The following is a 23566-nucleotide window of genomic DNA, read 5'->3' as shown; positions in this document are numbered from 1 at the left end:
ATACATTTTCAATCAGCCTATGCACATGGAATATGCGCCATTTAGAACCGTGGAATTCTGGGCCCAGCTGGACTTACCCAGCACAGAGCAAGCACTGTTAGCAATGTTTTGAACACTTTTTTGAATACTTGGTATATCTCACTTCCCATGGCTTAATGAAAACAAACATTTATTGAACATGAACTATGTGCTAGATGTGCCCTTTGTCTTTATATTGCTTATGGTCTGGGGAGGAGAGACATTAAACAAGTAACCACAAGTTTATAAGTTTTACAAAAGGGGCAGATGATATGCCACAGAGATGCAGAACAGAGGGGTCCGAGTCTAGTTTAGGGAATCAGGGGAAGGCGTCTCTGCATAAGGAATATTTGAGCTGAGATCCAGAGGATGAGAGGAAGTTAGAGCAGGATGCAGGGAGCAGTACATGTGTGGGCTTCCCTTGAACTTAGGAAGAAAGGGTGTTTAATGGGCAGCAGGAAGTACTAAGCTCCACCTCTCTACTGTGAACTGGGGCTTGCCCCATCCACACTGTGGATCTCGACTCCTCATTTGTCATGAGTGGTTGGCTGAGAGGGCCTGTGCTGACCTGGACTCTGGGCTGGGTCTAGCGGGCAAATGCCACACTAAAAGGAGAAGTAGTCATGGGTAGGCAGGGAACCCTCAGGACCCCCTTCTCTCAGGCATCACACAGGCTGTTGCGAATTCAGCACCACCAGCGCGCTTGTCAGAGCAATTTTAAACATCATCCCCACCGGTAATTTTTACTCATTTCTTTATTAATATAGAAAAGGAGCCCAGGGCAGCTGGACCAGTAGTACAAAGCACCAGGAGTTAATACCATTCTGGTGAAAGGGTTGGTTTTACAAAAGTGAAGGAGCAGGCAGGAGCCGCCAGGTTCTGAGGCCAGGCCCAGCCTACTGCCCAGAACCCCTGAAACGGCTCCCTGGGAGAGAGCTGACAGATGGGTCAGGAGTGGATTGAGCTGGAAACCATGGGGACAGATGGCAGAGATAGAGGGTCATGCAGTGGGAACCACCCAGTGGCTGATAAGGACAGGCAACTGGCGGCTGGAGGCTCCCCATTGGGCCATGGGCAGGGGCTTGCAGATGGCCTCAGCTCTGGGGGCAGGTAGAGAAACTGCAGAGACTGATGGGCATGGAGAACCCAGACATGGCACGGGGGCTGAAGGGCCTTTCCACCCTCTCTTCACCAGGAGCCACCTTTGCTCTATACTACATGTGGGGCTTCAGGGCCCAAGGCACAGGGGAGGCTCAGAGGCCTCCAGTTGGGAGGAAGATGGGGCAAAGAAGGAAGCACTTGAGTGTCCCTAGCTTAGGCAGCCAGGGATGAGACACAGGCAGGACAACAGCACCCCCACATAGTGGGGCTAGAATGTGGGGCAGGGACGGGCTTATCCTCGGCCAGTGACTAGGACCAGCCCCATGGCAATGGTGCCTGTCTCCAGCCTTAGCAAATCAAGTGTGCAACAAGCACAGGGTGTCGGCAGACCTGGGCTCTAGCCTTACAAGCTCTGCCAGAACTTGAATCACACAGAGCTGTATCGCCATGGTCCAGCCATGTCCTGTCTTGGCCTGTTTCCTCCTCTGTCAATGAGGGCTTTGAATAAGACCTTCTTGGTCATGAAAAGGACTCTGCAGGTGAAGGGAACTCCAGGATCTGCTCTTGGCAGTTAACCAGACCCTGGATGGAACTGGTATGGGATGGGGTGAAGTGGGGGATGGAGGAGGAAGGTGTTCTTGCATGGAACCTATCCCCACAAACACTGCAGAGCGAGGAAAGGCCACTGGAAACCCTTCTTTGCCCAGAGGAAGAAAGGCCGCAGAGAGAGTGAATGTGGCTTGGTGCAATCCCTTCACATCCTCCACCACCTGGGTAACACTTGGCAAGGAGTGGATGGGTGGCATTGTGCAACCCTTTATGTTCTTCCCCGGGGGTGGCACTCAAGGCCTCTTGTGGCCTTCAGCCTTCAGTGTGGGGTCAAGAGTGTTCTTTTCACTGTCGTCCTGTTCTGGGAAGAGCACAAGACTCTGCCTGGCTGGCACATGTTAGTTGGTGAGGAAAGGACAGAGTGGGTGACTAAGCAGACAGGGAGGCAAGAGTGACTCTCCGGCTTTCTCCTCTTCCTCTTCAGAGAGCGGCTCAATCAACTGAGTCACAGATCTCCTCCACCACAGCATTGAAGATGTGTGGCTGGTCAGCATAGACGTGGTGAGAGGCACCCTTAATCTCCTGTGGAGAGAGGACCCGCAGGGGCGGGATGGCCCTTTACTCCTGGTGCTATTTCTTTTCCCCTTAGACTTGCTTGCCTGCCACCCATGAGCTCTTATCGGAAATAATGCTCCATCTTTCTCGCTTGGATCTTGGTATTTTCCTTTGACAGCCAATGCTTTCCCATTCTACTTATTTGATGAACATTCACTATGTCTTTCCTTCCATGTTAGCCCCACCACTGATCTGCTCATTTAATCCAAAGGTCCAGTAAATCTGGGCCCATGGTTAGCACCCAGCCCATTAAGCACACTCATTGGCACATGGCAGAGAGGGGTAAGAAAAAAGGGGAGGAGGTGTGGTGGGGAGGCTTCATGGCAGCCTCTACTATTCACTCTACTGCCCATGGCCCTGGTTTTGGGGTAGGAACTACATGGGGGCTGGAGCCAGCAGGTACCTGGCTGCTAGACAACAACCAGCCTTTTAGCTGAACTGGGCTAAAAGTAGGAAGCCCCTAATGAAGATTTACAAAACCAGCACTTTGGGAGGCCAAGGCAGGCAGATCACCTGAGGTTGGGAGTTCGAGACCAGCCTGACCAACATGGAGAAACCTCGTCTCTACTAAAAATACAAAATTAGCTGGGCGTGGTGGTGCATGCCTATAATCCCAGCTACTCGGGAGGCTGAGGCAGGAGAATTGCTTGAACCCGGGAGGCGGAGGTTGCAGTGAGCCAAGATTGCACCATTGCACTCCAGCCTGGGCAACAAAAGCGAGACTCCATCTCAAAAAAAAAAAAAAAGATATTACAAAGAGAGTTTCCAAACTTCTCAAATCTACTGCTCTATCTCAGTCTGTCCATTCCTCTTTCTCCTTGATCACCCTTCTCTACCCCAAGGCTGAGAGCTGATTGACTCTCAGTCATCATTTCCACTCCTTGGGTGGTGCAACATACCATGTCTCGGACATAGGAATCTGGCCGCTGCATCTTCACCTTTTTTCCTGTACTGGTATCTATCCAGGTGTCAGACCCATAGATCATGGTGATGGGCACATCTTTTCGAATCAAGTGAATTCGCTCCAGCATAGGGCGCCGGGCCCAGCCAAAGGACTCCATCATGGCTTTGAATGCCGTCTCACCACTGTCAAAAGCAAAACAGCAATAAACTTCACAGCAGAATATGTCAACTTGTTGATCTCTTCAGAGACTGAGGCAGAATCTTAGTCATGTTTGTATTCCTGTCAAAGCCCCACACTGGGCTCATTAAATATTGGTAAGATTAGGGGATGACCAAAATTCCAGAGGCCTCCCATCACAGAAGAGTTTGGAGGAACACTTGTGAAAAACCCCACGGCAGTACGAACTGTCCAAGAATCTGAGAATGAAATGGGTTATTATTGACTCAACAAATATTCTCTGTCATGCCTTGGACTGGGAAAGGGGACATATGAACAAGAAAGGCAGGGTGCTGTCCCTCCTGGAGCTCACACACTTTCAGCTCATGTGTTAGGGAGGTAGGCATTAAGTAACTAATCATACGATTAATTGTTATTTAAAATTTCTTGGGCTGGGCACGGTGGCTCACACCTGTGATCCCAGCACTCTGGGAGGCCGAGGCGGGTGGATCATTTGAGGTCAGGGGTTTAAGACCAGCCTGGCCAACATGGTGAGACCCTGTCTCTACTAAAAGTACAAAAATTAGCGGGGTGTGATGGCGTGCTTCTGTAATCCCAGCTACTCAGGAGGCTGAGGCAGGAGAATTGCTTGAGCCTGGGAGACAGAGGTTGCAGTGAGCCAAGATCATGCCACTACACTCTAGCCTGGGCAACAGAGTGAGACTCTGTCTCAAAAAAACAAACAAACAGCCAGGCACGGAGGCTCATGCCTATAATCCCAGCACTTTGGGAGGCCGAGGTGGGCAGATCATCTGAGGTCGGGAGTTCGAGACCAGCCTGGCCAACATGGTGAAACCCATCTCTACTAAAAATACAAAATTAGCCAGGCATGGTGGCGCATGCCAGCAATCCCAGCTACTTGGGATGCTGAGGCAGGAGAATCGCCTGAACCCAGGAGGCAGAGGTTGCAGTGAGCCAAGATCGTGCCATTGCACTCCAGCCTGGGCAATGAGCAAAACTCCATCTCAAAAAACAAACAAACAAACAAACAAAAAACAACAACTTAAAATTTCCCAAGAAGGATGAAAAGGTGGTTGAGTGCTATGAAAACACACACTAGGGATTTAGCCTGTTGGGGGTCTAGAGACATGGTCAGAAGTTCATCTGAGGTGAACGCTTAAAAGTGAGTACTATAGTAGTAAAAAGGGCTTCCTGAGAAGACTCTGGAATTAAAAATCAGTCTTCCAAGGGCTGGGGGAGCAGCAGTTTCTGTTAAGCAAGAAACAACAAATGCCAATGTAATCTATTTCACTTCCCGGTCATTTGCTCAGGTAGAATGAATTGAGGCCATATCATGAGGTGTCCACAAGGCTGGGGCAGAGCCAGCTTTCTGGGCTGGTCTGCAGCTTCTGCTAGAGATAGGGCAGGCTGGGGACACTGCTGCCTCCTAGGCTTGGCCTGTTTAGTACCATCAGATCTCCATTCTCTTTTACATGTACAGATGAATGGGAACCTGAGTTCTGCCAGGCCATCAGAAATAGATAATTTTTCCTTAAGATACTGCAGCATGGCAGAAAAAGCATGGAATTTGGAGTCAAATGAATTCAAATCCTCAGCTGTGTTTTCTCAGCAAGTCATGTAACCAGAATATACTTTAATTTCCTCATCTATAAATGTAGAGTATTATACCTACTTCACTAGGACATCATTAGGAAAATAAAAATATATACAAAGCCCCTAAGTTTAGGTGAGGTGAAGTAGATACCGTCAAACATGTTGGTCAAATTTCATGTTTTCCAAGGAAATGATAAGAGTTACCATGAGCTTGTCAGGGTTACAAAGTCAAAAAACACAGGGAGTTAGAAAATTGAGTGATGGTGTTTGGGGGTGAGGGAGCTGGTTGTCACTGATGTCACCTTTGCTTCCTCTGGGACGCGAATGAATTATAAACTTACATACTCTGTGGCTTAGGTTGGGAGGACATTGTACAGAACTAGGTCTGGGGTGGGGAATGTTCTGGGGAAAGGGCTAGGGCTGGGCCTGTGGGCCTTCAGGTGGGTATGAGATGGGCACTGAGCCCATGGGGGCTGAGAGAAGGGCCAAGGGCAGGAAGACAGGGGAACCTGATTTGACTGCTGAGCTGGGAGTTTCTATACTATTGTTTGATCAGGGTTCTTCAATTAGCTAAGCTCATGTGGAGTGCTGGACAGACAGCTCATACACTGCCCAGCAGCTGTCGGGGTTGGAGGTTAATGTTCAGACAGTATTGCTGGAATGCAAATCTCTGCCTTTCTCATGGCTTTGGGCTCCCAACAAGTGACCTGGACAGCCCTAGAAAGGAGTAGGGCAGTAAGCTTGCCTTTGCTGAGATACCTCCCAGCAGCTGGAGGTGTCACCAACATGGCCTCGTGGTATTAGCCAGTCACAGGGCACTTCCACATAAGAGGATCACCTCCCTGACTGCCTTGCCATCCACGTTGCCCAAACTGCAGGTAGGTAGGCTTGTGGGGCCTGCTGTGTAAATAAGCAGCCCCAGATAGGAACTTTTCAAAGTTCTCGAGACACCCCCAAATCTCCCAAAGATGCAAATACATTTCTGTCTCAATGATAAGGCATTTCAAATGCACATAATTAAATTTTAAAACGCATGCTCTTTCATTGAGAAATTCTATTTGTAGTAATGTGTTCAACAGATACAGTCACATGTGTGTACAAAGGAATATGTACATGGAGGCCCTCTGAAGAAATGGCACATGTGCTATTTTAGACTGGAAATAATAAGGAAATGTAGGGACTACAGGCCCAGGACAGGAGAAGACTTCCTTTCCTTTTGAAAAATATCATGTTTTTGCTAATTATTTTTGACCTAAAAAAAGAAAAAAAAATACCATGTTTGTATCACTTTTTCGGTTAAAAAAATCTTTTAAAATATTAATATTTTCCAGACTCTTGCTCATCAGGCCAATTGCATACCTGTAGGGAACAGGGAGGGCCTTCCTCTAGAGATGGGCAGCATGTTTAATTAATCTATTATCTTCTATATTCCTTTGTGTCTATCCCTGGGGAACTCTCTGGAAATGATCAGGCTTGTTAGTGCCTGTGTTTCCCTAACTGAGTCAGAGCTTTGTTAAAGAAGAAATAAAGCCCAGAACTCTAGCAGCTAAGAGTTTTATCTCCTAACAACTGTCTGCCCCAAGCTGGCCTGGGGAGCGGCCCTCACCTGGGATTCTGTGCGTTGCAGTGGTAGATATACTCTGATATGGTATCATCTTCAAAGAAGTCTGCAAACTTGCGTTTGAAGTCTGGCCGGAATCGCTGCACCAGGCCAGGCCCTGGGAGAGGATAGAAAAACACAGAGAGGCCAGTTTGGGAGGTGGGGCAGGGAAGACTCCTGCCTGTGTATGTTTTAAGAACTTTAACCAAATCTTATTTCTCCTAAGGGTTTGTTTGCTTTATTCATTTAACACTACAGCGGCAGTAAGAGTGCAGGAATCTAATGGGAAGGTCCAGGTGACTTCAAATCACAAAGTCAGCTCATTACCAAAGAATTTAGAGACAGTCTAACAACACTGAGGAGCCAGGTTATTTTCAGCTCAATGAAGCCCCGAGATCTTTCCCTGCAAGAATCACAAGTCTTCCCCATTGGAATCCATGGCTGAGATGCTCTTCTCTTACAGCCTGAGCTATGTTCTCTTTCTCCCAGACACCCTTATGGCCTTTTAATCTTCTGATGGTAGCGGATGGAACTAGACCACCTCCCGAGAGCGCTCTCATTTTCAGGCCTGTATTAGCATATGTGGAGAGGTGAACTAAACACAATCGTGTCTCAGACTCAGGGCACTGTTTTACAACAATCTGTTTGTTTCACCTCATTATGGTATACATACATGCAACAACAGACTGTAAAAATGAGGCCTACTGATCAACTTCTGATCCCTGATCTCTCTCTTTCTCTCTGGTCTTCTCTCTGTTTATGAGAAGCAAGAGGGAGGTAAGAAGGGGTTGGGTTGGGGGTCCCATGAGGATCTGCATGGGCCTGGCCCTCCCTCCTGCACAGTCCTTCATGGCTGCTGGCCAACTTCCCCAACCATGATAGCTCTGATGCTCCTGCATGAGCCTGGTCACAGGTGAGAAGAGGGGAGAGTAGCTTGAGCAGACCTTCTTTTTGGCAAAGGACAATAGACTCTGTTGGAGACCACGGTGCTGGGAGCTTCTGCCCACTTACTCTCCTTTGGCACCCATGTCTTGGTACCCTTCCTCTCTCTCAGAACTCCTAAACTCCTATCTCCTAATCAAATGCTTTTTTTTCTTTATCTGGAATCATTCTGTTTTTCTTGAAGGACCTAGAGAGATAACTCTTAGCCATCAGCAATTAACTCATAATGATTGGCTATTGAATATTACTATGTAAGCACAACCATCAGTACAAGACAGGCATCACCAATCTTTTCCATAAAGGAATCTGCTTTTCACTTCATCAGAGTGAAAAGCTCCTCAGCGGAGAAGGGTGCTGGCAGTGTGAGGTCAGAAGGCTGGAGATATTGATACTATTCATTATGGCTAGCTCCCCATGGTCCTCTACCTCCTTTTCTCCCTTTTACCCACAGAATTTGCTGACAGCTACCAAGTGCTAGGCGACACGGAGCAGGTGAAGATGTGGTGCTTGCCTGGACAAATGCATGGTTCAGAGGGGCTTGCCGGCCACTGTGGGTTATGTTGGAGGCTTTGGTTCTGACCTCTCCCTGCTGCAGGTGTTGGGTGAACAACAGGGATGGGATCCAGTGGTTACCGGGCATGAATCACCAGCAGGTTTTCATAAAATTTCACACACATTGGGTGTGGTGGCTCATGCCTGTAATCCCAGCACTTTGGGAGGCTGATGTGGATGGATCACTAGAGGCCAGGAGTTCAAGACCAGCCTAGCCAACATGGTGAAACCCCGTCTCTACTAAAAATACAAAAATTAGCCAGGTGTGGTGGGGTACACCTGTAGTCCCAGATACTCAGGAGGCTCAGGCAGGGGAATGGCTTGAACCTGGGAGGCGGAGGTTGCAGTGAGCTGAGAACACACCACTGCACATCAGCCTGGGAGACAGAGTGAGACTCTGGTAGCTATTCTGCTCCACCTGTTCCTGGCAAAGGAAAAGCTTTTCCCATGCTGATGAAGGGAAAAAATACAAAAAACAAAAAACAGGCCAGGCGCGGTGGCTCACGCCTGTAATCCCGGCACTTTGGGAGGCCGAGGTGGGCGGATCACGAGGTCAGATCGAGACCAGCCTGGTTAACACAATGAAACCCCATCTCTACTAAAAATACAACAAATTAGCCGAGCATGGTGGTGGGTGCCTGTAGTCCCAGCTACTCCAGAGGCTGAGGCAGGAGAATGGCATGAACCCGGGAGGCGGAGCTTGCAGTGAGCCGAGATCGCACCACTGCACTCCAGCCTGGGTGACAAGAGCGAGACTCTGTCTCAAAAAAAACAAAACAAAGCAAAACAAAACAAAACCAAAAACCTTCTCAAACCTTGAACAAAGTGATCTGGTTCAGATTAACAGCTTTAAATAACAAAGCTAGGCCCATTTCTACTTTTTAGGAATAAGTGGGAAAGACACTATGGGCTTTCTAGGACGTTATAGCCTTCCTTTAAGGAGATACTACAGGCTACTCACCCCAGGGCCCAGCTACTCGAAGAACAGCCAATGGATTGGAACGTCCTAGGAGAGATGCCACGGCTTTGACCCAGGTTGGGGGTGCACGGATCTCACTGGGGTTAGTTGGTCGGAGGGGAAAGCCCCATGGGTCCACCAGGATGAGGTGTTTAACTCTATGTTAAAGGTGGAAAGAGGAGAAGACACATTATATTCTCTGGTAGTTGCCATAGCCCCTTAAATCGCCTGGGAATGAGAGAACTTTGGAAATGAATACTGGAAAGTTCCCAGTAAGGCCAGGAATTAGGTCACGGGGGTTGGAGGCATCTCCTTATTACCTATCAGGGTACTTGATTGAGTAAGAAGTGGCCAGGAATCCTCCCAAACTGTGCCCCAGGAGGATCATGCTGGGGATCCCCATGGTCTCCCGCCATGTCTCTATCGATGTCACAAACTCATCCTCAGCCCCCTCTGGGTCCCTTGGGAATGCTGGCCTTGAGCTTCGCCCGAAGCCAAGCAGATCGAAGGTGTGCAGTGTGCGGCGGGCACTCAGTGAGTCCATGTTGAGGATCCAGAGGCCCACACCGCCCCCAAAACCATGCACCATCACCAGGGGTGTGCGGTCCTTTTGCTCGGGGCTCACAGTCACCGTCCAGATCTTATTCTGGTTTGGGAGGGATACATATCTGGCCAGGAACTTATTCTGGAGACCTGGGGAGGAAAGAATCCCACGGTAAGTCGACAAGTGTTTCCTGATGGCATCATCATTTTGCCTGGACTACCATTCTTCACATTCTCTCCATTCCCCAACTTCCCTCAGCTCCTTCCTCTCACAACCCTCTGACCACTGAAAACAACTCTCTCCTTAACTAAACTTTAGGCAAGCCCTTCTGAGCCCTCTTCTTGACTAGGCTTTGACCTTGGCCCCTGGCCTGTCTTCCAAATGTCTAGCTCAGTCTTAGCAAGAATCCTGCTAAGTCAGGATGAGTAAGTCATACTACGTCAGTTAGTAAGAATTCCTTCATACCTGATCAAGTTCCTCATCCCTCACCTTTGACCTTCCTTCAGCAATGATCCTGTTAAACTGGTTTGAAAAGAACTCCCTTTATCTTTGATATCTCCTCAGTAATTTTCTATCCACTGACCCCCCTCACCCTGCTGCTTGGTTATAAATCCCCACTAGTCCTTACTGTATTCAAGAGTTGAGCCTGATCTCTCTCCCCTATTGCAAGAGTCTTGAATGATCTTTACCAATTTAATCTGTCAGAATCCCTTTTTCTTTAACACTACACACTCTAAAGAATTCAACTCCGATCACATTTACAGACCATGCAGTCTGTACATAATAAGCGGGACCGTCTTATCCCTTGAAACAGTGTGCCCAGCTCCCTTTAGGCCCAGGTGGCAGTGACACCACCAACCCCACAGAGCTCTTGCATCCATTGCTCTTGAACCTGTGTGCGCTTGGGGCTTGATGGGTGGACAGAACTGTGGTCCAGCCAGTTGGAGGGAGTGATGAATGCGGACAGCGCCTCGGGTGAGAGACTGAGGTGCGGCAGTGCTTGTTCTGCTGGTGTGACGGCAGTGTCCCGGGAAGAGCTGCCTGGGTGAAGCAGCCTGGATCCTGGACAGAGGCCTGAGAGCTCTGGCTGCTGTTTGTCTGTACTTACTCGGGCCCAGAAGAGAAAGGGTAGCTATGGCTGGGGCAGTAGGGGTGTGGTGAAGATCATATGGGAAATACGGGAAGAAGTGGCTTAAGGGGGTTGTTTGAGCGAGTGGCTGCTGCTGCTAGTGGGATGCCCTGCTGCAATATAACAGTGCCGATGACAGCTGGTCTGCAAATCACAAACTACTGTGGTAACTAGATAGATGAGGGGCCAAAACCAGGTAGAACGCAGGAATAGTAATATCAGAGAGAATGTAAGATTGCTGGCCGAGGGTCTGCAGGTGGTAAATCTAAGAAGTACTTGTGTGGTGAGAAGAGAGAAGGAGACAGGGAAGAGAGAAATGGGGGAGAAGGAAGGAGGAAGGGGAGAATGTACGTGTTTGTGTGTTAGCCGGCACTGGCATAGGGTTTGAGGTGAAGTTGCAGGAAGTGGCAGCAACTATCCACATGGCTAGGGAGATGGTGAGGAAGCACTATCATCGGATATGGTGCCATCTGTAAACCTCTTCCCTCACACAACTGACATCCTTTCCTCCCACCCTGTACACACTGTTAATTAGGAATCAGTGGGCTCAATGTAGCAAGCTCTGGGAGATCCTGAATCCTTCTTGGGCCCCATGAGGGAGGTGGGACAAGCTGTCCATTCTACTTACACTGGAGGATCCTGGCTTCCACATTCTTCAGCTGAGACATGGAAGTGGGGCGCCACGTGGGCAGCCAGCTACTCAGCCAGCCTTGAGGCCTGGGAGGAGGAAACAGAGATACTCATTGGCAACATTGGAAAGAAACATTGATGCTCTTAGCCTTGCTGAGAGCCACAAAAGTGTTCTCAGGAAGCAGGGTGTTTCCTAGCCTCGGGAGACCTGCCCCCCATGGCAGGCAGCAGTTCCCTAGAGGCCTGATAGACTGTTTCTTTTTGGTAAATGGGTATTAACAACATGCCCCTTGTTTCAATAGATATTCAGAACATCCTGTATATAATACTTTAGAGTTTACAAAGCCCTGTCACATTTATTATCTCACTTCAGCTTTCTAATTTCTCTTTGTTACTGATTATCATAATTTATGTTCAAGGAGATTAAAGGGAGAGGCATCTTTTAACTGATGTTTCAGTTATCCTTTGCTGTCCCCAGTACTAGCTGTTCCTTAACAGTAGGACAAATTCCCATGCCATCTGCCCTACTGGCAGGGCACTGATTGGTGTTTATGTGTGCCCTCTTCCAAGCCCCTGGAAGTGTGGAATACTGTGTTGTGCCCAACTGATCTCTCAGGTAATCAATCAGTCCAACCCATGGAGATGGGGCAGGCAGGGAGGAGGAGGTGAGAGACCTGGATTCAAGTTCTGTTATGGTTCACTGACAGGACACAGGTTACCTCTGGTCTTGTTTTCTAGATTGTAAAATGAGTAGAAAGCTCACCTATGTCCTCACCTCCCATGACATGCAGTAAAACAGATAACTCATCCTGTTTTCTCCTTCACACCCAGGGACCTTAAGTCGTTGCAAAGTAGAGGTTAAAAGCACCAGCTTTGGAATTACACACACACACACACACACACACACACCTGCTGGACCTGAATCATAGTGTTATCATTGATGTGCGGAATGGTTTTGGCCCATTAAATAACCTGTCTTTGAGCATCTGTATATACGTAAGGACACTTGTAAGATGCCCAGTACAAATGAGATGCTCAATGACTGACAGTTTGTATTATTCCTTGTTAACCCCATATGATATTTCTCTTTTCTTGAACTCTGCCTGAGTTACAGGACTGATATCTACAGCTATAGGAAGGGCCTGTGAAACTGGTGTATTCAAGGTAGGGCACTATAAGGGGGAGTGAGGGGAACTATTACCAAATCCCCTTGGCACACACTGGGCATCCTGATACATCATTTGAAGCACAAAATTTTAGATTAGGATGTTTCCTTAGGAATCATCTAGTCTAGCCTCCGTATTTTACAGATGAGCAAACTGATGTCCAAAGAGGTCATACAAGTTAGAAAAAAAGAACCAGAACTAGAACCCCTTATCTCAAATCCAGGTTTCTCTCCTTGAACCTTCCAGCCTCAGCTTTTCAAGGTCATATACAAATATTCACAGAACATAACCACATTTTTATATTTATGTCTGTTTTCTCAAGGGAGGTGTGATCTAAACTCTGAAGGCCAGAGTTCCAATTTTAGCACTGTCACTTACCAGCAATGTGACTATGGGCACATTATTTAGCTTTTCTGTGTCAGAGCTTCCTCATCTTTAAAAGGGTGGTAATAATATCTACCTCATAGGGTTGCTATAAAGATTAAATGTGTTAATGCATTTAAAGCACATAGAATAATGCCTAGCACAAACTCCCAATAAACTATCTTTCCTCCCAGCTAAATCATAAGTTGTCTACATTCCCAGTGTTTTGCAAGTAGCAACTCTCAGTGGATGTTTGAAGTTTGAAAGAAAAACTCGGGTTGCAGCTGGGAGTGATACATCAATGGTTTTAGCCAGATGAGAGTTGTCAATATCAATCGATCTAATCCTAGGGAGACTCAGAACCCTTTTAATATTCTACTGGAATTCCTTGTAGGCTTGAAGCACGGGGACCAAAACCACAGGATTTTGCCAGCCTTAAGAGACAAATTTTCTCTCTAAATCACAGACTGTGACAAGTCAGATCATAACACCTGGATCCCACATTGTCCTGTTACTGTATAAAGCAGAGTTCAGGAGAAACGCTACCCAAGGAACAGCATCATGGACTGCTCAGCAGAGAGTCCTTGGTGGGAGAATTACTTTGCTTTCCTTCTTCACCAAAAATGTTACAAGTAAAGCACTGGAAATGGTGCCTGGCACACTGTATGTGCTCAAAACTATGAGGGAGGTAAGAGCTGGGGTGGGAAATTGAGGCAAGGAGCAGAAAGGACATTCAGCCATGAACTTAACCTGGCTAGGACGGTCTCTGTCAACTTGCTGGGGGTGAAGCACAAGGGGTTCTGTGCCGGGAGAGAATCCTGTTCTAGACCTTTGTGATCTTGGGCAAGTCTCCTAATATCTATGGACACCAGCTTCTTCATTTTTAAAAAGGAGCTGAACTACCTGCATGTCCTCCAGCTCTAATATTCTGTCTCCCTAAGTCCTTTAAAGCATTGCAAATTTCCTCTTGGAAAAGTCATCTTAGAAAATAAAACGTTCCCCTGGACATTTCTTTCAAGCCCATCAAGCTATTAATTATGGTCATAAAGTTAATTAGTTTCCCGGACTTCCAGTTCTACAGGTCTGAAAAACAGGATTACTGGGTCCAGGAAAGGCCCAGTTCTGGTGAAACGAAGGCTCGGCTGGGAGCTGAGTCATTCTTCTCGTAGCAACTTTTTCTTACTCCTATCAGGTTGCGAACTGCTAGTCACACCACCTACAGGTGGTATCCCAAACCTGATGCCCTTGAAAGAGTGGTAGCAAATCCCAATAGCTCTAAATCTGAAACCATTGCATTAAAGATGTTGTTATGATTATTAAAAGCATTATCAACTAGGATCACATGCGGCTACGTGTCTCGGTGGGCGACAGCTAAAGAAACTTGCGAGCCCGTTGTTCCACACCCGTTTCAGCGCGGTGGAGACCTCTCCAGTCTCTCCACACCTTCTCTTTGCCGGGCGGAGGGAGGAGGCTCTCTCCATCCCCACGACCGCCGTTCTGGGGCAAGTCGAGACGAGCACGCCTGGCTGCTACCTCCGCACCCGCGTCCCACAAGCTTGCTTTCGGGGATCTCACACATCAACATGGAATCTCTCCAGAGGCCAGAGGAGAATGAGGGGCACTCGCGAGGACTAAGGTAGAAAGCCAGGATCCCCGGGCTGCGGGCGAGCGCTTCTCCCATGGCTTCCCAGGCTCAGCCGCTGCCTCTTCTGGGCAAATGCAAAGCAAGCAACGCACCCACCCCCCGCCCTCCCCGCAGGCCGACCTGGAAAAGGAAGGGCGGGAAGGTGTCTACAACTGTTCCTCAGCCACAGACAGTCCCAGGATCATGGCCCAGAGAGAGAGAGAAAGAGAGAAAGGGACGGGATTAACTCACTGCTGCTCCAGATCATCGGCCATAGTAAACAAGCCTTGCCAGGTCCTGGCGAGCCCGCCCAGCGCCTGACGCCAGCACCAGCTGACCCGGGAGGCCGCGGGGAACAAGGGGGCGTGGCCGCGCAGAGGGCAGGGCTCGCGGCGGGCCGGCGGTCGGCGGGTGGGACTCTCAAGCTCTACAACTTGGTTTGAGCTAGTGGGGCCCTTGCTATGTTTTCAATCACTGGCATGTGTGCCGGCAGAGATGTCTCTGACGGTCTCAGAATAGGACAGTAATCCTGGTCACACATTTGGGGGAGTCCTTGCAGGAGCTCCAACAGCCCTCCGTTCTCTCGTAACTAAAAAGTGATACAACTACGCCTGCACGCTCGCACCCACTCTTTGGGCTTCCCATTATAACTGTGTCCTCTTGAAATTGACCCTTGTTAATGTTCCTTCTAAGAAGAGGCTTAAATGTTTGTGGAGACAACACCATTGGTTGAATGCTCCTACAAAGGGCCTGGATGCCAGATTTCGAAACGAAAATACAGGACACCTAGTTAAATGTAAATTCCAGATTTAAATAAAGCAAATAATTTTTTAGAGTAAGTATGGGCCATGCAGTATTTGGGACATACGTAGGCATCCTGTATTTTCTCTGGCAAACCTAAACCTATGTGACATCTGCCAAAATGGGCATATCTCTGCTCTGGAGTTGACTCTGACCCCAACCTATTTTCCAGGGAAAATATAGCTCAACTCCAGGTCACCCTCAGTTTGGAGGATAAGAGTTGAAGGACTCACCAATAAGGCTAGGTCTGCTTTCGGTATGTGTGGGGACAGGGAGATAAGGCTGGCTTGGCCGAGAGGTCCTGAGCGCACTTCAGTTTGCTCAGCAGAGGAGCTACATCTTGAGGCTGGCTGCTGAATTTGCTTGTACTGGTAAACAGGGCCTGACCTCCCTGGAACTGTCAGATTTCAGATCATCCCCTTAGTTAAAACCAGACTAGGGGTGGGGCGCAGTGGCTCACACCTGTAATCCCTGCACCTTGGGAGGCCAAGGTGGGTGGATCACTTGCGGTCAGTAGATCGAGACCAGCCTGGCCAACATGGTGAAACCCCATCTCTACTAAAAATACAAAAAATTAGCCGGGTGTGGTAGCAGGCACCTGTAATCCTAGCTACTGGGGAGGCTGTGGCAGGAGAATTGCTTGAACCCAGGAGGCGGAGGTTGCAGTGAGCCAAAATTGTGCCACTGCACTCCAGCCTGGGAGACAGAGTGAGACTCCATCTCGAAAAACAAAAACAAACAAGCAAACAAACAATAAAAACAGACTGGGGAGTGGTGGAGGATGGGTGAGAGAATGCTGGTGCACAGGGGTTTATCAAAGCATTTTTCTTTAGCCTTCCTGCAGGACCCAGATGATTCTAAGATTTCTTCTTTGTTGCAACACAGTGTTAAGCTGATCATTATAAAGACTTAACGTTTAGGAGAACCAGCATTTATAGAGTTTAGGGGCTTAGGAATTTGCCAGATGTGGTACAAAGTAGTTCAACTAGCAGAGGACTTGTCTCTTTCATGCAACCTTTTTTTTTTTTTGAGACTGATTCTCACTGTTACCTAAGCTGGAATACAGTGCCATGATCATGGCTCACTGCAGCCTTGAACTCCTGGGCTCAAGGGGTCCTCTTGCCTCAGCCTTCTAAGTAGCTAGGACTACACGTGCCCAGCTAATTTTTTTTTTAGTTTTTGTAAAGATGGGGTCTTGTTATTTTGCCCAGGCTGGTCTCAAACTCTTTGGCTCAAGCTATCTTTCTGCCTTGGGCTCTCAAAGTGCTGGGATTACAGGGGTGAGCCAACAAACTTGGCTTCGTTCAATCTTTCAACAAAGCACAGTGGTTCTAAACTTCAGTATGCATAAGAATCATCTGGTGGATTTATTACAAATTCAGATTTCTGGGCTGGGCATGGTGGCTCACGCCTGTAATCCCATCACTTTGGGAGGCCGAGGCAGATGGATCACGAGGTCAAGAGTTTGAGACCAGCCTGGCCAACATGGTGAAACCCTATCTCTATTAAGAATACAAAAATTAGCCAGGTGTGGTGGCGCATCCCTGTAATCCCAGCTACGGGAGGAGGAGGTTGCAGTGAGCCGAGATCATGCCATTGCACTCCAGCCTGGGGGACAGAGCAAGACTCCATCTTGGAAAAACAAAAAGTTCAGATTTCTAGTGCCTACCCTCTGAGATTCGGATTCAGCTGGTTTGGCTTGATGCTAGAAAGCTGCATTTTTAGGAAGCACCACAGATACTGGTGCTCCATGAGACTCACTGGTTAGTTAGAAGTATGGATTCTGGAGTCACGAAGCCTGGTTAAGTTCAGTATTTGCTTTGCCACTTATCCACTGTAAATCCTTGGCCAAGTTATTTAGCATCTCTTAATTTCTTCCTGTGGCTTGTATCTTCTGAGAACTAACCAAGATAATTCAAATAAACATGTGGTACACTTGTTTGTGCTACGAATATTACTTATTTTTGTTGTTGCTATTATTCAATGCCAAGAATTATGCTGAGCACTAAAAATACAATTATCCAGCCTGGGCATCATAGCAAGACTCTGTCCCTACAAAAATGAAAAAAATTAGCTGGGCACGGCAATGCACACCAATAGTAACAGCTACTCGGAAGGGTGAGGCAGGAAGATCACTTGAGTCTAGGAGTAAGAGGTTACAGTGAGCTATAATCCCACCACTGCACTCCAACCTGGGTGAGAGTCAGACTCTGTCTCTAAAAAAAGAAAAAATAAATAAAAGCAATTATCAAAAGGAAATAAATAACCTGCTCTAGTGGTAAACACAGACTTTCTATCTGTTGTTACCCTAGGCTGTTCTTGGCTTTGCAGAGCTGATAACTTTGTATTCAGAGCTCAGCTCAAACTTCCCCTCATCTGAGGCATTTCTTGACCACAGGATCTAAAGAGAGCCCCCCATCACTCTGTCACATTACCCTATTTTTATTTTCTTCTTAACACATAACATTATCTGAAATTATCTTGCATTGTTTTTACTCATTTATTATCAGTTTCCCTCCACTAGAGACTAAATTTCCTGGGGGACCCTCTCTGTCTTGTTATCTGCTGTGCTCCCAGCACCTAGAACAAGGTGTGGTAGAGTAGGCACTCAATATTTGTTGGGTGAATGAAGAAAAGTCTAGTGAAGAGGCAGAAGCATAAACAATTACCTATGAAACAATATGCTATGTGTCAAAGGCTTTGGGAGCTGCATTCTAAATTGTACCAAATAGGAAATTCCATACTGTATCACTCCCAGACAGGACAATAAAATCTCCCACTTTTCTGAAAACCTGTAAGTTGTGAGATTTTTTGAGGCGAGGAGGACTGCACATGAACTGGTATTAGATCTCTCTAGACCATTTCTCAGGAGGCAGTGCAGAGAAGTGTTTGTATTTTGTTTTCATGTGTGAAATTAGCTTTAAAGTAGAGGTTTCTTGGAAGTAGGAAACTTGAATGGATGGAAAATGCCTTTACTAACGAAAGTTACTACAGTTTTTAAGGGATCCCCAGTGCTGACATATCTCAGGATTAGGATGGATCTGCTAGAATTATAAAGAGGACTCTCAGAGCCTACTCTAGGCAGGCCTCTGGGGAGAAAATGTAAGTTATTTTTTTTCTCCTTATCATCAGGACAAAGCACACCATGAGCAAGTATGAGACTCCAACAAGTGTGGATGGAAATTAATTTGACACATCTGAAACCATCTTTGCAAAATTATGACTGAGACAGTGAAAGAGATCTAACTTAACCGACTCCATCTCGCTTCTAACCAGGTTGTCCTTGTTCATTCTTGGGCATAGGCTGAACTAACTTTGAGAGAAACTCAGTTTATATAGTTTGTGGTTTGTGACAGATAACAGCCCTTTCCCGGGGCTGACTTCCTTGTTGCCTGGAGACTAGATTGCCTTTGTAAGACTAATATTAGCATAAGATTGGAAATTATGGTTTGGGAGTCATGCAGCTGGAGGCTACAAGATTCTGACCCTCCCTAGACTGCTCCTAAGATCAGTGTTTGGGATATTTGGCGGCCCCTGCACTTGATGGATCAGCTGGTACTACTCAGATTGATGAACTGGCTCATCTGATCTTGTAGCGCCCCCCACCCAGGAACTCAGTGCAAGAAGACAGCTTTGACTCCTTATTATTTCATCCCTGACCATCAGGACTCCTGGCTCACTGGCTTCCCCAACCAACTTGTCCTTAAAGACTCTGATCCCCGAATGCTTGGGGAGACTGATTTGAGTAATAATAAAACTCCGTTCTCCTGCACAGCTGGCTCTGTATGAATTACTCTTTCTCCATTCTAATTGCCCAGTCTTGATGAACCAGCTCTGTCTAGGCAGCGGGCAAGGTGAACTCCTTGGGAGGTTACAAACCCTCTTTCTATGACTGTAAGTCATCATTAAGTATTCCAAAAGTAGGTGGAGCTGACAAACTGATAGCTCAGGCCTGGCAGCTATAGATTATTCTTGTTTCAAATGGGTATCACTGCCATTTGAATAAACTGTGAACAAGGTATATCTCTTTGATTGAACATAGAAATGAGTGGAATAGCTCATAAATTGCTCTGTCCATGACAGCCACTAGCCACAAGTGGCTACTTAGATTTAAATAAAACCCAAATAAAATTTCCTTAGTCACATTGTAACCAAGTATCCCCATTTTTCTAAGAGATAATTTAATGACTTTTTAAAAAATCTCTCTTCTTTTCCCCCTTCTCCTCACTTCCTCCTTAGCTCTTTAGAAATGCAATTGTAGCCTTTTACCTCCTCTTTACTGGACACTCCCTATGGGGCAGGTTCATCTAACTATGTGCTTAGAAGCTCCAGAGAGGAACTCTCACCCACTGGGAGGTTGCCTTGAGAGACAACAGTCCATCTACAACCCAAAGTATGCCTGCTACAAAGCTTTCTCTTACCTGAAGAGTTTTGGCCACTTTTACAACCCAGTCCTGCCCACAAAAGGCACCAGCAGTCACCGTCCAGTAGATAAGGCACTGAAGGTAGTATGCAGACCCCCCAACCTCCCCTGTGTGCCATTCATGCCAGGATTCCATGTCCCATTTCAAAAGCACCCTCTTTCTGCTCCAAAAGTGAAGTGGTACCCTTAAGGCAGAAAACCTACACTTCCTCCCCTAAGGTAGCTTTGGAATAAAATATCATTTTCTTTATACCAGATCTCACTCTTCTTAAGTGGACTCTGCAAGCAGCGAGAGAGTGAATCTGCATTTGGGTTACAACACTAACTGTAGTTTAAGTGCTCAATAGCCACATACGTCTAGCAGTTACTATACTGGGCGGTGCAGAGACATTATCACAGAAGATTCTATTGCACAGTGTTGCTCAGGCACTGATGATTTCAGCCCCATGTTGTGGTGAGTGATCTGCTCTTGGAAAGGACAATATAGCGGACTCACTTTTGGGTGCCAGCAAGGGGGCAAAACTGAGGACTTTTTGAGACTCCCAAACAGCTAGGAGGGAGGGAAACCAGAAAAAGGAGCTGAAAAGTTGTTCCACTTCATCAGAAACTGAAAGGATGAAGGGATATGGGTTCACTGAAGATATTTACTGCTTTACTAGGACTTGATCAGAAACTTGATACTTTAAAAATTTGACATTGTGCTGTTTGCAACTTGATTCTCCTTAAATTTTTATTTCTGAAAATAATAACCTGTTTTATCTGTTCTATTAGGAAACAAGGAGAGGGGGTTTTGGTCACAATGGGGCCAAAGTTTAGAAGGTAGAGATGATATATGCAATAGTAGTAAACAGAAGCAAAGGCGGGAATCTTAAGGCAAAAGTGACAATGCAAGGGAAAGGAATTGGAAAAGACATTCTTTTCCATGCGGAGACTTCCTTTAGAAGAGTTATTTTCTACTCAAACTTTGGAGGATTTGTGTTTCTTTTGGTAAATAATGTGATTTCTTTTTGTAGAGAGATGTATGATGTAAAATCATGGACCTTGCCCTTAAGAGAACCCTCTTGCTCCTCCACTCTTCCATTGTTTTATGATATTGAGTATTTTAGTAATGAAACCCCTAAAGTATACTCTGACTTCAGTTTCAGCTTATAAATTAGATCTGCCCTTTAAGAGCCATTTGAGTTGCAGTCCCTCCAGTGCTATCTTTTGCATACCCAAATTATTGGGGGCCCTGTAGTTTGGCCAACTTTTAATCATTCGGAGAAATAGGAGAAGCAGACATGGTTAATTACTAGGATTAACGATAGTTAATAAGAGCAAACATTTACTGAACATTTACTGTCTGCCAAACACTATGCTAACAGCTTAATGCTTAACATTATCTCATTTAATCCTCACATAATTTCAATGAGCCAGGTATTGTTATTTCCGTTTTATAGAAAAGGAAAATGAGACTGTCAGACTGAATAACTTGTTGCAGATTAGACAACTAGTAAACAGCAGAATCAAGGTTCAAACCTAGGAATGTCTGATTCTAGAGCTTGCACTCTTATCCACTACTCTGGACAAGAATTTTTAACTATATTAATATTCTGATATAAACTAATTGAAATCTACACTAGTGTTAGCAATTTCCTATTGACAGATCAGTTAAAAATGTTTCAATGATTATAGAATCATAAACCGAATAGAGAAGTCGGCCTTTTCTTGCTGTTTTAAGTAGTTCAGAAAAGCCCTAGTGTAGTATACTGGTGTGACTAGCGGGTCTCAGAAACAAATGCGTTCAATGAGTGCATTTGATGTTTTTCATCTCTTCTTCTTCTCTCCTGTGAGAGTTCCTGGGGAGATCTTAATGATGATAGTTGACATGGATCAAAGGCAGACAAAACATAAGGGGGAAAATACTGGAAGGAGCCTGGCTGATGGAACAGAAACTCCCTGAAGAATCCACACCTGAATGATTAAAAAGCATCAGCCTAGCCTGTAAAGTTTGAAGTTGAATATTCGTGAGGAAGCTACCCTCCTACTTGTTGATGAGGCAGAGAGAAAGGTTCAACTTGTCAGAGAAATTGATGCCTCCTGCCATATTATATTGAAATAGGAACCAGCTTGTTATCCACTCTCTTTTTTTTTTCCTTCTCAGCAACATAGGTTTAGGCTGAACTTATGTTCATATAGCTGCACAAATCTCCACGGGGATGAATATAAATCTATCTATTCAAATAGACTGTAAAGGTTTCTTAGGTTATTTCTCTTCTTTCTAGAACCTAAGTAAGGCTTTGATTACCACTGATAATACATTTGTTAGTTAATGTGTATAGAGTTTCCAGTCTAAAGGCAAATAAAAAGTGAAAAGGGGCCGGCGCGGTGGCTCACTCCTGTAATCCCAGCACTTTGGGAGGCTGAAGCAGGCAGATCACCTGAGGTCAGGAGTTCAAGACCAGCCTGGCCAACATGGCGAAACCCCGTTTCTACTAAAAACACAAAAATTAGCCGGGCGTGGTGGCAGGTGCCTGTAATCCTAGCTACTCGGGAGGCTGAGGAAGGAGAATGGCTTGAACCCAGGAGGTGGAGGTTGCAGTGAGCCGAGGTTGCAGTGAGCCGAGATCGCACGATTCATTGCACTCCAGCCTCGGTGACAAGAGCAAAACTTCATCTCAAAAAAAAAAAAAAAAAGTGAAAAGGTAGGAACGCTGTTGTTCACCTGCTGTTTTAGGAATTTTGCTCACGTACAGTTCAAATTATTAAGAAGCTGAAAATAAAGTACCTGGTCATGTGTGGAAAAACTTACAGCTAAAAGGTGAGATGAACTAGGTCTAGAAGGTCGGATTCACGTGAAATTACAAGGGCAACGAAAGCCAGAACTTAGTTTTTTAAAAAAAGTTAAAACGGGCCGGGCGCAGTGGCTCATGCCTGTAATCCCAGCACTCTGGGAGGCCGAGGCGGAAGGATCACGAGGTCAGAAGTTCGGGACCAGCCTGGCTAACATGGTGAAACTCCGTCTCTACTGAAAATACAAAAATTAGCCGGGCGTGGTGGCGCGCGCGCCTGTAGTCCCAGCTACTAGGGAGGCGGAGGTTGCAGTGGGCCGAGATCGCGCCACTGCACTCCAGCCTGGGCGACAGAGCAAGGCTCCGTGTCAAAAAAAAAAAAAAAAGTTAAAACCCTCAAAATAATCCCACTTGTTAAAATACAAAACCTGAAACCATTTCAGTTTCTTCTGCAAAATGAGTTGGAGACAGTAGGGTTGAACCAGGCATGCTCTTTCGGGCCTTTCGACGCTGACATCCTGGGATATTACACCAGGTTCAAGATACCAGCTTGCGGAAAGAGAGCTGCTAAACTTGACCATATGCTTTTTGCACGATATTCGACCGCTATCCCTCCCTTCACCAGCTCTTTTAAGGCTGCAAATATATCTGATTCACGTGAGAGTCCTTACAAATTAGTACAACGTCGGGCCCCAAGGAGGCGCCCAATAAATGCTGGCATTGCAGGGCCAGATCCCGAGTTCCAGTTCAGAACCCTGCAGAGGTCAGGCTTCCTCCCTGCCTCCCGCCCCTCACCACACCCACTCACTCCCCCAAGTAATTAAGTCTAAACTGGGGCCTGCGCAGTGATTGGCCGCGCCGGGTCTCACTGCGGATGAACTTGACTTGTTCCAATGATCTGTGACAGACAGCGCCCTTAACAGAATTAGGGTCAGGTTGGTATCAAACCCCAGGAACGCCAGGCATTGCCTCAAAGTAGATGCAAACCGTTAAATCTTCCAGGACTCAGAAGGACCAGAGAGAGCTGGAACCCTCTGGTTAGCTACGCGGTCCCCAGTAAAGCCTATTCTCCTCTTCCTCCCAGTGTGTCTTGTTGCCAGAGCAAC

General features: G+C 46.6%; 1 protein-coding gene across 3 annotated transcripts; it reads right to left on the bottom strand.

The window, feature by feature from the left end:
* Positions 1 to 755: 755 nt before the first annotated feature.
* ABHD4 (abhydrolase domain containing 4, N-acyl phospholipase B) lies at positions 756 to 23508 on the bottom strand. Of its 3 annotated transcripts, none has more exons than XM_032179390.2 (7): positions 14718 to 14781; positions 11311 to 11399; positions 9330 to 9702; positions 9013 to 9167; positions 6564 to 6675; positions 3183 to 3369; positions 756 to 2250 (listed from the first exon to the last, which is right to left on the bottom strand). In XM_032179390.2, the coding sequence occupies exons 1-7, from the start codon at positions 14738 to 14740 to the stop codon at positions 2161 to 2163; spliced, it is 1029 nt and encodes a 342-aa protein (XP_032035281.1). In that variant the 5' UTR covers positions 14741 to 14781; the 3' UTR covers positions 756 to 2160. The 3 variants fall into 3 exon arrangements, with proteins under 3 accessions (XP_032035281.1, XP_058285717.1, XP_058285718.1); XM_058429734.1 differs by lacking the exon at positions 14718 to 14781 and adding an exon at positions 23448 to 23508 and having other exon boundaries at positions 877 to 2250; XM_058429735.1 differs by lacking the exon at positions 14718 to 14781 and adding an exon at positions 14607 to 14662 and having other exon boundaries at positions 877 to 2250.
* Positions 23509 to 23566: the final 58 nt, after the last annotated feature.

This window comes from Hylobates moloch, unplaced genomic scaffold, assembly GCF_009828535.3.
Source record: "Hylobates moloch isolate HMO894 unplaced genomic scaffold, HMol_V3 SCAFFOLD_16, whole genome shotgun sequence".
In the NCBI taxonomy this organism is placed as follows: Eukaryota; Metazoa; Chordata; class Mammalia; order Primates; family Hylobatidae; genus Hylobates; species Hylobates moloch.
Note: the sequence above shows the minus strand (reverse complement) of the source record. Positions and strands in the feature narration are given on the sequence as shown.